Source organism: Hirundo rustica, chromosome 15 (assembly GCF_015227805.2).
Source record: "Hirundo rustica isolate bHirRus1 chromosome 15, bHirRus1.pri.v3, whole genome shotgun sequence".
Lineage (NCBI taxonomy): Eukaryota > Metazoa > Chordata > Aves > Passeriformes > Hirundinidae > Hirundo > Hirundo rustica.
This window is the reverse complement of record NC_053464.1, coordinates 3,201,507-3,218,712: the sequence shown is the minus strand read 5'-3', so window position 1 is coordinate 3,218,712 and position 17,206 is coordinate 3,201,507. Positions and strand designations below refer to the sequence as shown.

The 17,206-nt window shown below is 45.8% G+C and overlaps 1 protein-coding gene across 1 annotated transcript; it reads left to right on the top strand.

The window, feature by feature from the left end:
* Positions 1 to 8,685: 8,685 nt before the first annotated feature.
* On the top strand, positions 8,686 to 17,206 carry IL20RB (interleukin 20 receptor subunit beta; the record flags this gene model as incomplete). The annotated part of the gene is made up of 6 exons (XM_040079641.1): positions 8,686 to 8,822; positions 9,504 to 9,694; positions 12,464 to 12,588; positions 15,348 to 15,498; positions 16,413 to 16,558; positions 17,081 to 17,206. Coding segments are annotated over 6 exons (876 nt in total), but the record flags the coding sequence as incomplete, so codon positions are not given.

Genomic DNA, 17,206 nt, shown 5'->3' with positions numbered 1-17,206 from the left:
GAACCATGAGTACATATTTTCCAAGGAAAGAAAGGGCTTTTTGTTTGTTTGTATTTATGAAAGAACAAAAATAATATTCAGTTAAGCAAAGGTCTCCAGATTCTCAGAAATGCAGGAGCAGCACAATCAAAAATCCCCACATTTTCTCCTTCCTTCCATCATCTCCCTTCTTCCTTTCATTTCCTCCTTCTTTTGCTCTCCACCCCCTCTCTTCCCTTTCCTCCTTGCTGTCCTTCCCCTCAATTCCCTTCTCCCTCCAGCCCTAGCTCTGTTCCCTCCTGCACCCCTCCCAACCTCCCTTTTCCTTCTCCTCTCCATCTTTGGGACAGACTGAGAGGCCTCAGAACACTTCCCAAACCCGGGAATGTTTTCCTTCCATGGTAGGAGGATGTTCTCTGAAACATCTTCCAAGTCATCTGTTCTCCTCTTGCTCTTTGTTGTCCCCTCCTCCTGTTGCTTTTATCCAATATCAGCACTGATAACCACAAGGTGGCTGTTGTGGTGAGTGACTTTATTATTGTGAAAATCATGAGACCCAAGAAGAAAACATGGATGTGTTTAGCAGTATCAGCAATAGCAAAATGTGCTTTTTGCTGGGAAGCAAAAGAAAGATTTGCAGACAAAAGGCAGAATTTACTAGTTGGTAGGAAAAAACCACCGATTTGTTCTCTTGTTGTACCAAGAAATTATAAATAAGGCAACTCTGAAGTTTGAACCATTGCTCAGAGCTGTGTGGCACATCTGGTTCTTCACTAGGTTGTTCTTGTGGCGCCATAAACGTGGGGATGGATTTTGATTAAATACTTTGATTAAATATTCAGAAATAAGCTGAGAAGGATCTCAAAGCCTGCATGATGTCCAAGAATTGTGCCTCACACCTGTCACTTTATTACTCAAGCAGATGCACAGAAAAGAGTTTTCACACAGTTTGCATGAAATTTACTGGAATCAGGTCCACAGCCAGAAGTTTTGCTTTCCAAAGATTTCTCCCAGGCTGTGAGCGAGTCAGACAACTTTTCATTTTCAAGAGTGGGGCAGATGAATGCAGGTCCATTTCCTAATTAATCAGTGATTAGCAATGAAAGGAGAATGAGTCTGCCACAACAATTGCAGCTACCCTGAATTATCAGCAAGGTTCTAAAGTGCAAACTGTGATAACACTGTATTATATTTCCTGCCTTAATTACAGCCACCAATGTGGTGTGGCTAAAGGAAACTCGAGGTGGAAGCTGAAGGCAGTGCACAAACAGGGCTGAGGGGTACAAAACAGCAGGCTTGGAATAGAGGTAATTATTTAGATTACAGCAGCAATAAAAGTGGCAAAACACCTTCTGATATTTCCCCCTGCTCTGCAACGCTGTATGAAAATACACGGTTTTACAGAGATAAAATTAACTCTTTCTGCTGTACTGTTCTGCTTTCAGAAGTGTACCAGTTCTACAGGTCTTTCTGAAATTGCTAAAACAAACATTTTCATAACTTTCCCTTATCAATTATGGTTCCAATTATGTCTCTGTGAAATATTTTAATGTTATTCAGCACGTGTTCCTAAAGATAAAAGATACTAAATGTGTATTTCTAAAGATAAACCTGTGTCTGATTAACTTTGTTTTGCAATTCTTGCCTTGCATTTCAAGTTACTCAGGCCAGTTTTTGCACCAGTAACCCAGGATGCTGTGGAATTGCTCAGGAATCCATACCCAAGTCAGTTTGGATTGATCACATGAAGTTATTTCCAGGGAAAATGGATTGAAGGAACAGAAAAGAGAAGACAGAGGTGACAATTTAAAAGCAGAGGTTTCAGTTATTTGAGTAATGTAACTCCTTGTGATATCCTCTGTTATATGTAGATATCCTGGAGGATGTGAAAACATTTTAATAACTGATTTATTTGTAAGTGTATTGTGATATGCTTAAGATTCCAATCTGTGGAAGAACCTAAATAAATGTGAATAATATAGAAAAATATTTTATCTGGACCACGTCTCTGAGGGAGAAATCCTCTGTGATTAGGAGTTGAAATCTTGCAAATCTGACCAGTGTGTGTGGAAGTTCTTCGGGAGGCTTCTCCATGACCTTGCTCTTGGCGCAGAACCCTTGCTTAAGGATTTACCCACATTGCAAAACCACTGTGTGGGAGGGGAGGGGAGGGAAAACCACATTTTGGGAGGCAGCACATGGCTGCCATTCCCAGGACTGGAAACAGGTCTGGGAGCCGCTCACATTTCACAACAATAATAAAGTCACTCACCACAACAGCCACCTTGTGGTTATCAGTGCTGATATTGGATAAAAGCAACAGGAGGAGGGGACAACAAAGAGCCAGAGGAGAACAGATGACTTGGAAGATGTTTCAGAGAACATCCTCCTACCATGGAAGGAAAACGTTCCCGGGTTTGGGAAGTGTTCTGAGGCCTCTCAGTCTGTCCCAAAGGCGGAGAGGAGAAGGAAAAGGGAGGTTGGGAGGGGTGCAGGAGGGAACAGAGCTAGGGCTGGAGGGAGAAGGGAATTGAGGGGAAGGACAGCAAGGAGGAAAGGGAAGAGAGGGGGTGGAGAGCAAAAGAAGGAGGAAATGAAAGGAGGAAGAGAGATGATGGAAAGAAGGAGAAAATGTGGGGATTTTTGATTGTGCTGCTCCTGCATTTCTGAGAATCTGGACACCTTTGCTTAACTGAATATTATTTTTATTCTTTCATAAATTAAAAAAAACCCCACCCTTTCTTTCCTTGGAAAATACGCACTAAACAGGTTTTGACAGATCCCTTTTGCTCACCACTGAAAACAGAAGTCATGTACTTGCTATTAAAAGGTGTTAGAGAGGAGACAAATTTTTTAAGAACAAAAAGCCCCTTCTAATTTGTCAAATTGTGAAGAGGAGGGAGTGGTTTAGAAGGGAGAATTCTAATATTTGCTTTCATCAGAACTAAAAGCGTTTGGTGGGATTTGGCCTTTGCTTGCATTATCTGCACAGTGGGACTTTCATTTCATTTAAATGACCCTTTTGCAGGACATGAGGAGCTTCCCCCTGAGCTTTGCCTTTCTCTTGGGCTCTGAAGGACCCAGCCTGGAGCACACAGGGAGCTGCTGCTGCTGCTGCTGCCGCCCTGGAGCCTGGGCTGGTTTGGGGTCTCAGCTCTCAGAGCTGCATCCAGAAGAAAATCATGCCTTCACCCCAGGTGAGGTGGAAAGCAGCGGCCTTTGGAAGATAGAAAAACCACGAGATACCTGTACCTGCACCAAATCATACCTGGAAACACAATTTCCTGCTCATCACACAGCCAACACAGCCACCAGAAGAGTGGTGCTGGAGACAAATTGGAGGACACTTGTCCCTTCCATCAGCCCAGAGGTGCCAGTCCTTTGTGCAAGGACATAAGACATGCCACAGGAATATGAGGAAACTTTCCTGGTGCTTGGAAGCATCAGGATTTTCCTAGTTTGGGGCTGGGCAGAGCAGTGAGCATTTCTAGCTGTGTGGAAAAGCCCAGCACATCTCTTTCCTGCTGCCCAGGTCTCTGTTTGAGCCGTGCAAGCTCCCGGGGAGTGAAGCGGAGTTACCCCATGCAGCAGAGAGCTGCACAGACCTGCTCAGGACTGCTGGCAGCAATTCCCGGGCACTCCCTGCACCTGCACCCTCCCAAAAAACCTCTGTGCCTCCTTGGCACTCTGCAGGCAGGCAGCAGGAGTGTCACACTGCCCTGGAGCCTCCGCTGGCTGCCCACCATGGCTGGCTCAGAAGAGGCTCCTTGGCTGGGAGGGGAAACTCCTTGGATGCGTAACGGGGTGTGAAGGTGGGGACAACCCGAGCAAGATGCCACCAGAGCTCTTCTGCCTCGTCCTCTGCGCTCTGAGTGCACCAAATCCCTCAGGTAAATGGCTGAAAAATCTTCACCGAGCTGAGTGAAGGCACAGAGGCTTTGAGTAACAAAGTCCTTTGTCCTTTTGTTCAAAATGCCCTGGAAGCACTTGAGCCAAAGGGGTACGAGGGCAGGTGATCTTCAATTTTAATTCTTTTTCTCTAAAATGAGTATCAGACTAAGCAAATGAGAAAGGTGGCCTGTAAATTCCATTCTGCAGGTCATTTCTGAACTCTAAAGGGACATTTCAGTTCGAAGGAATTTAAGTAATGCTGTGTTTGTCTCTGCTCTTTCGCTGTTCTGTGAGAAGCTGAACTCTCAAGTCTTCTTTCAGTGCTGATCACTGGGCACAGGGATGCTCTGCCTGTGGAGTGGATGCAGGGTCAGAGAGGAAGGATATAAAGGGCTAATTTACAGCTCAAATCTCTTCTCTGAGGGTCTCCTTCACCCTGGAAGGAGGCTGTGCAACTGCTAATCTCCTTCTCCAAGTAAATGCTACACACCAGACCCATCTCAGGGGAGCTTGGTCTCAAATCTGACTGCACTCCTGAAGTGTTTGCAGTGTCAGTCATCTTCAAAGCAAGAACAGCTTGGGTTTTCCCTGGTCCAGGTTTCCTAAATGTGCCATTTTAGGTTGTACCAACAACATTCTGGTTGTCTTGTGCTCCATTTCTTTTCCATTTTACAGCTGCCTCATTATTTACAGTTCTAAGCTGCTCAGACAGAATGCAGTGACAGCATCAAGTGGTTTCTGCTGGGAAAGGTTATTCTGTGCAACAGGGAAGATTATGACAAACGTGTTTTAAAAGATGATGGAGGTGGGCAACCATTCCTTAAATAAATGTGGGGTTGTTTTTAGTGTGTTTTTGCTGAAGGCCTGGCTACCTGAGTGCTGTTTCCAGGCAGGAGCACTGCTGCCTGTGTGGGTAGTGACTGTCAGCCTCTCACCCTGTGACAGAGAGTGGGAGGGAAAGGTGGGATAACTTACACTGTGTCTGCCATTCTCTCGGCCTCGACCTGAAACACGGAAATTCATGTGCCAGTCTCCCCCGTGAGCAGAGAACATTCATTTGGTTGAGTGTTTATGCCCTGAGCTGCCCCTGTGGCTGTGCAGAGCAGACACCAGGTCAGAAGACACAGACGTGTGTTCCTGTCTAGCCTGAGCCTGGGTTTTGATTCTGGGTGCTGGGGACCAGCCAAGGAGGCTGTACCAGGGTCCTGCCTTTTGCTGTGAGCTTGTGGAATCAGCAGATGAGGGAGGGATGATCCCAGAGCCTGCAGGTCGGAATTCTAGCCAGAGATTTTAGCATAACTTATTGTCCTTGTCTAAAGTGCTATTTCTAGGACTTAGAGATGTATGGATTTCATTTTCAACATTTAGCTAACAAAGAAATGCCTTTATCTTCTAAGGGTGTTATAGACATTATTTTCTTGTTACCAGTGTTTAGAATTCAGAATTCCCTTGTCAGATTCCCCTTCACTGAAATTTCCTCAAAGGCAGAGTCAGACCATGCTCCAAGATACAAAACCCTGGTGGCATTGTTGTCCTCCAGTTTAGCAAAAGAAGATTAAACAATACAACGACTGGAAGTTAAAAAGCTAATGCTTATTACCACAACAGGAAGGATTTCTCAGCTTTATATATAAAATTCTAAGGGATATGCCAGACAAAGCACTTCTGCACACACACTGTGCAGCACCAAGTCTGAGGGTGCTGTTTCTTCTTCTTTGTTGAACCCCTGAAAGGAGATAATATTATGAATAAAGAGGTAATTGTATTAATATTTTACAGTGTTCACATACTCTCATACTCTTAACAGTAAGTAGTGGTGATAGTAGTGATGAAGTAACAGCAAGTAATGAGGAAATATTATATTGTTCCATATTTACAGAGCAACAAAGATATTAAAATGTATTCCAGAGGAATGGAACTTTATAAAGGTTTAGTTAAGGTATTTTAAACTGAAAAGTAAGACAGACGAATGTATGGGGTTGTTTTTAATTGTAATTCTCTAACACAAAGAGTATAAAATACTAAATTAAAAGGGTCATCTCCATTCTAAATGGAAATGTATTCTTTGTGTAACAAATTAAATAGACTATACTGCTGATAGGGTAGCAGACAAAAATGTTATTTATGGAGAAAATGCCATTTCTTTGGCATGACTGGAGACATTAGGGTGAGAGTCAGTACCCTGGCTTGAGTGAGTGTCGTTTGGCTTTTCCTGTGAGGCTGCTGGTGCATCCAAAATCAGATGGAAATGTGGCAGCCCTGGGCTCTCAGCCCTCTGTGTCCTGCCTGTGCTCTCTGTCCAGTTGTTTCCTGCACTTTGTGTGATCCTGGTTTCCTTTCCCTTCAAAATGAACAAACCAGAGCTGATGGATTATTTCAGCATCCAAACAAAACACTTCACTGTTTTTCCTCAGTGCTGTTTATATAACCTAGAATTGTCTTTCTCCCTGCTGTTAAACTTGTATTTGTTGCAATTGCTTTGTGGGCTGTTGCAACAGATGAGTGGGAGAAAGCATGAATATAATTTTCTCAGCTATGACACAGGATTATGTCTAGATCAAAAGTACTCTGGAAAAGCACGAACCTCTCCTCCAAACTATAACTTTCAGCATATAATGCCAAACAGAAACTTAAATCAGTGAACTGCTTTTATAGGAGCACGTACATTGCCATTGGATACGGAGTTTTTCCTAGCAAAAGCAGGAGAGAATCCTAATTTCTGTACCAACCTCTGTGGTTCAGCTGAAGTGAGGTGGCAGCCGCTGTGCCAGTAGAAGATTCACTGGTTTTGACAAGAAAAGAGTTCACTAAGCCAAGCATAGCCAGGAAATGAAGATTGGTCTCACCAGAGAGGAAATAACCCTTGGGCTATTAAAAGACTGATAGTCCAATTCAGAACTCTCTGCTTTTAAAATAGGTTTCTAGACAGTTTAATAACATAGGGTTTAGTACTACTGAATTCCAAAAAATTTATATCAAAAATGTCCCAAAGTCAAGACTTGACAAAACAGGAAAACCCTCAGTGCAGTTGACCCCTGCTCAGACCTGCAGCTTCACTCTGTCTATGAGTCCTGTGGAGGAGCAGTGTTTGCTCATGGAAATGAAATCCGGTGTGGAATTCACACACTCAGGTATGCCAAAGCCCAAAATTAACATGGGAACCAAACACAAGGAAAAGAAGAAAGAAAATTGAATGCTGAGAAGCATGGAGAGCACAAGAGACCAAATGAGTGGTTATGCTTTTCTTTTCCATCCTAGTTCATCCTTCATCCTGTGATTCTGCTGCAGTGGGAAGGCCACTAAAAACTTTGCTTTTTTTTTCATTTTTTAAAGACTAAAAGTGCCTTGGCTACAGTGCTTTGAGTGTATGGACCCTCAGCCTACCAGAACTGCTGATCTGGCAGAAAGTGACCCTTCTGTTGTCTAAAGGACAAGGAAGAAAATTTTTCGTCCCAGAGAAACCTGAATTTTATTTCAAAGAGCAGCTGAGCATTGTGTCAACAGACCTGTATGACTTGTGCCAAAGAATCATAAGAGAGTTGGCATAATGTTTTCCCACATCATTAGTGATTTTATAAAGATACGATGAAGGAAATTAGACTGCTCTTGTTCCAATGCTTAAAAAAACATTTCTCATGGACTCATCAGCCTGGTTTTGATCCTGGGTAGAACAACTGACAATTTCCTGGTTAGCTTTGTGAACATGGCTCAGAAGAAAACACCCTTTTTAGTAGCAGTTAAAGGCTATTGGATGACAAACATGGTTAAATGAGATAAATTTAATCAAAAAACAGTATTTAAGTACCACTTTGTGATAGCACAGTTACCTTATTTTGGGGAGAGTGCTTGGTGGTGGGTTGATAGAAACCAGTCCAACCATTCCTTCCTCCCAGTGGTTCTTTGGGAGCCAATCACTGCTGAGCAGAGAGAATTGGATTTTCTTTAGTATGGAAAATAGCAGAACTCTGATAACTTCCCACAGTGTAGTGAAGGACATGTCCGTGGGGAATCCTGCCTCCCCTGCTCCAAATATTACCAAGGATTTCACACTGAGATTCCCCAGGGTAACATCAACCACCATCCCATAGTCATGCTGTGGAGACCTCAGGGGAAAGTTATAATTCTAGTTATAGAGCATGGAATTAGTTTATTCTATCAATAAACGTTGATCACAGCATATAGACCCTTCCATGGTCAGAACCCTGCAGTGTGGAAGGAGCTGTGCCAGAGCTGGGATTTCCCACAGCAGCGAATCCAGCCAGGAAAGGAACCGCGCATTTGGAACCACGGCCTTCTTGGAACAGCTCATGGAGTGCAACAGAGCCAAGTCTGTTACTTGGCTTCATTAAATCCAGTTGGGCTGGGCCTTTTCCTCCCACCACAAAGACTGCACTGGGAAAGCTCTGCTGAGGTCACTGTTACCCTGCAGCTCTCACTCCAGGACGGGCAGCATCCATCAGCTTTAGCCAGGCAAGGAACTGTCTGTCCTAAACCAGAACTGACCCAATATCAAAAATTCATCCATCTTTGGAAGATATTCACTACCCCATGAGGGAGCAGTCCTCACTCACACACAGGTCGTGGTCAAACTGTTTTAGGGATACAATGGAAAACTCTGAAATAAGGCAAAGGAGCACTTTTAGCCAAGCTGCTCCATCCTTTCTTCTTCTCTGCAAAATACTTCAAACACTGAAGTGACTGTAGTGAAATGAGGCGTGTGTACTTCTGATGCAAAACACTGTTTTGCACTACTCTTCTGAGCTTTTTTTTTTTGTTTTTCCCCAGTAAATTCATTTTTTTTCTTTTCTTTTGCTGGGAATTTTAGGTGGAGATGCTTTGTTGCCAGCACCTCAAAGTATCTCCATTCTTTCAACCAACATGAAACACTTCTTAACTTGGAGTCCTGTGATCGTCCAGGGAGCAACTGTGAGATACTCAGTTGAGTTTCAGGGGTAAATACTCGATTTATTTTATTCTTTTTGCTTTTTGAACATTGTTTATCTCAGCTTTAAGTTCTAAATTTTTGGATGTCTTGATCATATCCAGTTCACAAGCCTAAGAGAAGTTTGATGCTTTAGCACTGTTAATGAGAAGTGGGGGGAAAATTCCTTTTGTTCCAATTCTGGGACAGTTTGCAGTTTAATAGATACCTGAGTAATCCCAGGTGGGCATCAATTTCATGTAAGAAATCTGCCTCTATCCAAGAATTCAAAAGTTGAGATTTGCAACATTTTATTTAGAAGTGGAAGGAGAAATTCATCAAGCTTTATTTTTTGTGAACCTTTTAAACATTTGACACACACCACGGGAGGTTTCTGATGCATCTTGAGCTCTGGCTTTTATTACAATGTGGCTTTGGAATTGGGAATGATCAAGTCAAGTGAGTGGGCAGGGTTTGATGCATAACAGTGCGTTGGCCGTCCCCACCTCCCACAACGCCGAGCTGCATTTGGCTCAGGGACTCAGCTCGGGGTGATTTTCTCCAGATAACATCTAAAACACACCCACACGGCTCCAAACACACGTGGTGTCCCCACCCCAGCACATCCCAGTACAGGTTTTACCTGGAAGGAACCCACGAGCGGCCTCACCTGCAGAGATGCAGCTCCTGTCAGTCTGCTTCTCCTCCCCAGGGAATACGAGCGGGAACACGCCAACGGGAGCTGGATCCCCACCTCGGAGTGCTCCCTCACCACAGCCACGCTCTGCAACATCACTGAGGACATCTCAGCCACCGTGGCCTACAAGCTGCGCGTCAGGGCGGAGCTCGGTGCCACCAGGTCACCGTGGGGCACCACCGAAGGCTTCTTCAGCCGCGCCATGAGTGCGTCCTGCTCTCAAATCGCATCCTCCGTGCTAAACTCTCAGCGCGGGGTGTTGAGGTGTTCTCAGGTGCCTGTGAGTGCCCAGTGCACGGCACACAGAGCCCAGGCATGCACAGAGCACTCGCTGCTTCTCAGCTCCTCTCACACGGAGTTGGGGGGTTCCCACCTCAGACAGGGAGTTCATCCCGAACTCAGGGGAGAGCCAAATTCACCTGGGCTTGAATTTCAAGGGTTTTAAAGATAAAAAAGATGACTGCAGGAATTTCCTTTGGCAGGCTGCCCATTCTTACCCTTAAATTTAAAGGTTTCTGACCAACTAGGCTTGCTGTCATTTAATCCAAGCCATGTAGTCCAGAACCTGATGCTAAGGGAGCTTTTACTCCGGAAAACAGCCGTGTCATGTTCTATCTGCCTTGTACTGTCCTGAAAATCCCACTCCATGGTTCCCTCTTCCCATGGTGTCAGATCTATGAACTAACCTCAGAAGAGGAGAGAAAACTGGAACCCACAGCATTAATTCCATCCAAGCAATGTGGGATGTCTTCTCCGTGTCCTTCCAAGTGCTGCAAAGCCTGAGGCCCAGCTCAACCCAAGGATCGTGTTGCAGCCTAAAATGAGTGTACTCTTTCCAGGATTTCTCTGGAAAAATTTTCTCCATTCTCTGCCATGCTGAAATGCTTTCAGCAACAAAATCTCTTCTAGGAAAGCTCTGCTGAGGTCACTGTTAGATTGCAACTCTCACTCTGGGATGGGCAGCATTCATCAGTTTTAGCCAGGCAAGAAACTGTCTAAACCAGAACTGACCAATATTAAAACTTCATCTATTTTTGGAAGTTATTCGCTACTCCATGAGGGAGCAGTCCTCACCCACACAGGTGTCTTGGTCGAAGCAGCACCATCAGAAGTGCCACCTAAGCTGGTGAATGTGTCCCTTTGTGTGGAAGCATGGCCTAGACCGTGCTTTAGATAAAAAATCCTTCCCTTTTCCAGCAGCTGTGGAGGCACAGATAGAGGCACAGACTGCACTGTCAGGCAGAGACAGGGGAAGGACATCCCTGAGACTGACAGGAACAAAAGCAGCAGCTTCTCATGGTTCAGTGAAGTATTTGGCAGCTTGGTCCTGTGTCTTAGGGACCCCAAAACACTCTTCTGACTAAGCTGTGACAGTTCAGAGGCTACAGCTTGCACTGGGATTCAATGCGAATGTGACAGATGTTTAAAAGAGAAAGAAAAGTCACTGTAAGTCCTTGTCCTTATGCATTTTAACTGCTCTGCTGTCACACCTCTTCGGAAACCTGGCACTGAGTCTGAGAGGAGCTGAGGGATTCAAACACAGCCCACAGGTTCTGTGAGGGGCTCGCAGCCAGACAGGGCAGCAGCACAGCCCACGGCTCCTCCAGCCTGCACAGAACCACAGCGACTGTGATAACACAGGGAAAACACTTGGAAAAGATCTTGCTAAAGCAAACAATTTAGTCAGTCCTACTTCTTCATTTCTCAACATTCAAAGAGTTTTTATCCAGTGTGCCACCACAGAGTTAAATAGAAATGCTCCTCTTTGTTCAGCAGCTGCATCTTGCAATGTCCTTTTGTTAACACATTAGCACAATATTTGCTTTTAACCTCCAAATTATATCAGGCTTGGGCTTTTTTTTTTTTTTTTTTTTTTTTTTTTTTTTTTTTTTTTTTTTTTTTTTTTTTTTTTTTTTTTTTTTTTTTTGCCATCTTTCACTTAAAAGTACGAAGTAGATTTCCAGGTCTCCCATTTGTGGCACACTCATCATATACATGCTTGGATTTTATGTTTCTATATTGCTCAGTATTAGTGGCATTTCACTGGATGTAAGAGCAAATTCCATTAAGAACATCTCTTCTATATGGTACTATGCATCAATCCCCTTACTTTCTTGAAAGCAAAGAGGTTGAAATGGGTTTCAGCTACAGCAGAGTGGTAAAAAATGGCATAGATAAGTGTGAATAATGGCACAAATAAATAGTGCAAACACGATCTCTCTACTGCCTTGAACTTCCCAGTTCATAAATGTACAGCGCAGTTTCATCTATGCTCGACTGATTCTCATTATTTCACTAATATTCCTCACAGCAGAATCCCAGACAAAACCAAGCTTTGAATATCAAAGTAAGCAGGAAGCAAATCGCCTAAAAATTTACTTGCATACATTTGCAAAACCTGAAGTCACAGCAGATCATCAGCCCGAGTCTGTCTAAAACCATGCAGACACTAAAAGAAAATCAGGATTCATGTGAATTACCCTGAGGCTCATGATGTTTTTTCCTTCACCTTTGAATAACTGCCAAAACTCCCATGAAAAGCAGGGGTTTCTCGTCTCCTGTTCTGTGTGTCAGAGCTGAGCTCGTGCCCAGGAGCACAAGAGCTGACCTGATCTGGTGTCCCAGCTTCTGTGGCCCAGCTGGTTCTGCTGCAGTTGTTCACGTGGGACCCTCAGGCCAGGCAGCTCCTCCACTGGAGGAAATCCAAAGCCTTTCAAGTTCTGTGCAGCTCAGCTCTTGCCAAATTCCCCTTTGCAATACCAGCCATGGTCCTTCTCCTGCTGGAAGTCTGCTCCTGTGTTTGGGCACGCAGGGAGGAGGAGCAGGGAGGTTTCTGCCCCACTGCAGCAAGCAGCCGTTCCTGCAGATTAACATCGTTCCACTGGTGACAGCAGCCTCTCTCCCTCTCCTGTCTGGGCAAAAGGGGGGATTTCAGGGCTGTCTCTGGGTGCTAATGGTGGTCTCTGTGTTGGCAGCCTCCCTGACCCCACCCGTGCTGAGGGTGGTGGCGGACGGGCACCACGTCCTGGTGGAGCTGGCAGACATGGGACCTTCCTTCCAGTTCCATGTGCTCTACTGGAAGAAGGGCCAGGAGAGCAGGGTGAGTTTTACCCTCAGTTTTGGGCAATAACAGAGAGGCCCCAGAGGCATGCACACAGACATTACCCAGGGCCCATGTGCCAGATCCAGCTCCTGCTGTGGTGCTGAAGGTCCTGCCTGGAGTGGGTTTGTGCCACCTCACCCTGCATACACCAGGGGGTTGCTGGGGGTTCTCATGGAGAAGCTCATCTGTTCTTTCCACATTTCCTTCTCTGGGAAAAGAAATCCCCCACCACAAGCCTCAACTACTGCTAGAAACCAGAAGTCATGAACCAAAGGTGTTTATGCTGACTTCTCCCTCTGAACATCATCTGGTCTGCTCAGACTGTGATTAAGGTGTCACACTGAGGCACTGACAAACTTTTCTCAGTTTTCTGAGCCAGAAATTGCAGCATTATTAGCCCTTGATGGATTTTTTTTTCCCCCATTAATTTATCTGCTCTGGCTTTCAATCTATGAAAACTTCTGGCTTGTACAACTTCCTGCAATGAGGAATTCTGCAGCTTATCTGTTGTGCAGTCTCAACTTTGATTTGGGGATGAGAGAGAGAACAATTATTCCCCATTCACTTTCCCTACCACTCTATTAGTTGCATATTCTGTATGTTTTTCCAGGCCAAGGACTCCCGGACTACTTAGCTGTTCCCTGTGGAAGCCCTCACAGCTGTTTTTGTCTTTACCAGGGTGGGCAGGGAGAAACCTGCAGAGTCCGAGGTGCAGGAACACCCTGTGTTTGCACCATAAAACAAAACAAGTCTTCCCACTCCCTTGTCTCTGCAGCAATTGTTAATGTGACTACCACAGAGCTGATAATCCCATGGAACCTGAACCCTGGGCTCCTGTTTCTGATGGAGGAAGCTGTGAAAATGTAGGAGAAAAATTCTCCTGAGCATAATTCCACATTTATCAGTGTTGAATTGCATTTGTGGCTTTATTATCAGATCCTCCTGCTGTTCTTCACAGTTGTCTGTCATCTTTGCTGTTGTGAAGTGGGTTTTTAGTACCACTAGCAGGTATCAGTTTTTATTTTTTTCCTGATCACCTCTGCTAATACCTGAGTCCCCACCATGACTTCCTGCCACTCTCAAATAGCAATTTACTCATAGAAAAGCCTTTAGTCTATAAGGAGGCATCAGGAGCAGGACTGCCCTCTGTGAAATCCAGCTAAATGAGTTCAACCTTGTCCATGGGCTTTCTGAAACCTCAAAAGCAATCAATAGGTTTGTATCTGATTGTGTTTTATAAATAAAATATGAAATCTTCTTCAGTATGTGATCTTAATGACCTCAACATTAATTCCAAATTTCAGAATACTTTCTACCAACTGGGCTGTTGCAAGCATTAGTTTTGCTGATCAATACAAGTCCTACACTTGGGACTCTTATTATTTTTTTAAATTATTTTTACATTTGACATGTCTCATTTGATGTTTTTGCGAGTGGTCACCCCAGGTAGTCCTAGACCTGACTTTGTCCTTGAAATCTTTTCAAGCTAATGGCCCTCCATATCATATTTCTGTGGAGAAGCCTATTTTGATGTTGGGAAGGACTTGCCCTGCCAGGAGAGCCCTCCTGGCTTGTTGGAGTTTTCCGTATGTGTGTGGAGCTGGAGGCTGATCAGGCCTTCTGTGAGAACAGGTTTGCATCTGTTCAAGAGAAAGCACAGAGAGAGGAGCAGCTGGGGAGCTGTTACCCATCCTCTCATGGCTGGGGACACTGGAAATAGCAAATCCATTTTGCTAGCAATGAATGCAGACCTATTTCTGGCAATAAAATAATGTACTGCTGATCACTGGCTGTTGAAGCTTTGCTGAAGCGTGTTACAGTCAGACCCACCAAACTCACTCACCCTTCACGAGCCCAGTCCATCCCCTCTCTGAGCTCTGTGGCACGGCTCTCACACCCCTTTCACAGCATAGGGATGATTTTGGCATCCAAAAACCCCAGTTCAGTCGAGGCCTCAGACATCCCCCTCCTAGCACGGCAGCAGGTTCTGGTCTACTGTGGTGGCCCAGCACCATCGTTAAGACTCTCTGGCTTATAGCTTCTTCCCTCCATCCCCTCCTGCCCTTCCCCAAGTTTGTGGGCTCATTCTGCACTCCTCTGTGCTTTCTTGTTGGCTGCTTTCATCCTTCTTTTGTTCTACCCACACAGGCCTCAGACATCTCCTGCTGCTCCCTCCTTTTCTGGCCGGACAAGCATCGTGATAATGCTGGATAATTTTTTTGAGTTTTTTCTGTATCTCTGTATTCTTTACACATATTTTCGGAGCTCTGTAGCCTATTATTGCACTCCTGGCTAGTTTTCCCTGTACTTTTCCCTGCCCTGTTACGCAGAAAGACAAACATATTCCAGAGCCCCTATCCTGCCTTGGTTCCTCTTAGAAACCAAGGTAGAAAACCAGCTCTTTGAGACACATTTTCACCAACAAATTTCAGTTCCATCTGATGGGGGAGGATTTAGAAAGAGCCTGAACTTGGTGGGGAGAGAGTTGCATCACCCCTTGTGCTCCTAATTGGTGCTTTTTGTCAATTATGCTAATTTACTAATTAAATGGGGGTGGGCTTTTGTGGAAATTTTCCATATCTGCCCCTGGAGCCTCCAATAAAGACCACCCTTTGCACTACCTCCTACACTAATGTTATCCCAGAAGTGTGTGCTGTTCCATTAACAGGTCCTTTGAGGCACCAATAGTCGGGCTGCTGCTCCATGTCAGATCCTTGCCCCGTGCCCTGATGTTTTCTGTTCTGGGCCTGTGGCAGGTGCAGCAGAAGGTGCTGAAGGAGGTGAACTCCATGGTTCACCTGGACACCATGGAGGCAGGAGCTGAGTACTGTGTGAAGGCGCAGACGCACGTCGAGGCCATCAACAGGAGCAGCAGCTTCAGCCCCACGCAGTGTGTGAGGGCACAGGGTGAGAGCCAGCCCTCCCTCCTGCCCCCCTGCTCTGCTCCTGCCCAAGGCTCTTGGCTTCCACCCCGAGCCTCCTGCCCCGTTTGCAGACGTGCTGTGTTTGTTCCTTGCGAGAGGTAAAACAGGAAGGGGCAGGAGTGCAGCCCCCCTGTCCTGGTTTAGGACAAATTTGGGAGGAAACCTAAGAACGGGGTCCCTCTGGGAAGCAAACCCAACCGGCCTCTCCCTCAACTGGTCCGGGAAAGAATTTTCTTGGAGAAAAGCAGAAAAAGATATTTATTTAACAAACAAAGTGCCCACAAGCATTTAAAAAAATGAATAAAATGAAACAATAAAACCTCTCGCCGCTCTGAAGAGAGATGGCAAAATTGAGAAAGTCCTTGCTGTAGGCGCAGTTCGGCTCGCTCAGTCTCTTATCAGTCCCTCTGGTGCTGGAAAATGCTGTCCTGCGCCCAGTGTCTCTCTGGGTTTTCAGTCCAGAACAGGTTTAAACAGTCCCAAGAAAAAGAAAAAAAAAGCAGTCCAGGAAACTTCTCTGCCTCAGCTAGCTAAAAACCAGCTAAAACCAAAGGAGAGCTCTGTCCTGCTGTCTGTCTGTGCTGCCGACGACACAGTCCAGGAGCGGAACGTGGAGGAGTGAGTGCAGCTTCTGAAAATAAACTGCGCATTTCTTCTGCCCCCTCGCTCTCAGAGCCAGTCTTAGAGGTACAGAACACAATATCCAACACAAACAGAACAGTTGGGGATACAAGCACCACGAGGTCACCCTAGGACACCCCCACACTGCACTGCAGTGTGCTGGGGAGGGATGTGCCCAGGGTGCTGGAAGAGCAGCCACAGGGCTCAGGCTGCCTGCAGTGGGTGCTTGGTCCCTGCAGTGTCTCTGAGAAGTTCTGCTCTTCCTGTCATTTCCAGGTGACACATCCGTGTGGCTGGTTACTGCCCTCACCTCCTCAGCTGCCTTTGCTGTGGCAGCTTTCACCCTGCCTTTCCTCACCTGGAAAATAAGTAAAGTCTTCCAATATTCCTGCTGCCCCACTGCTGTCCTGCCAGACGCACTGGTAACTTTTTTTTTACTGTGTTTTATTGGTTTTTCATGTGCTGGGTTTTCACAGGAGCATGGGGCAGGCAGAAAATGCAGATTCCCAGGAAGCTTTGCCCATTCCAGTGTGAGGAGCTGAGCTGCAGGGATCCAGCAGCCCTGAGCTGGTTGCACAGCCCTCACTGCCTTTGGCCCTGAGCCCTGGACAGGGAAGATGTTCCTGGTGCTTCTGTCTTGGGAGGCAGGGACTGACCCTGCCCGAGCAGCTGCTCCCTGAACCAAGCAGCTGGGCCACTGTCAGCCCTGCTCCCTGTCCCCTCTGAGCTTCTCGGCAACTTGCCAAGGAGAAATCAATCAAAAGCTCCTCGGGAATGTGTTTAAATGTCCAGTTCAGGTGAGAATGCAGGTTAGCAGCTTCCGTGGCTGTGGGTACTCAGGGTGGCTGTGGCAGGAATGTTGAGAGGAACACTTTGTGGGGAAAAGGACAAGCAGAGTAACTCAGCAGCCTGAGGGTGTTTGAGTGAGTGCATTTGTTTTCCAGAAGGAATCAGAGCCCCCCACCCAGCTGATCCTGCGGCGCAGTGAAGGAGCTGAGCAATGTGACCTGACGGTGGTGGTGATGCCCTCAGAAGAAGCTCTCCAGCTGTGGATTCAAAAAGCACTTTAG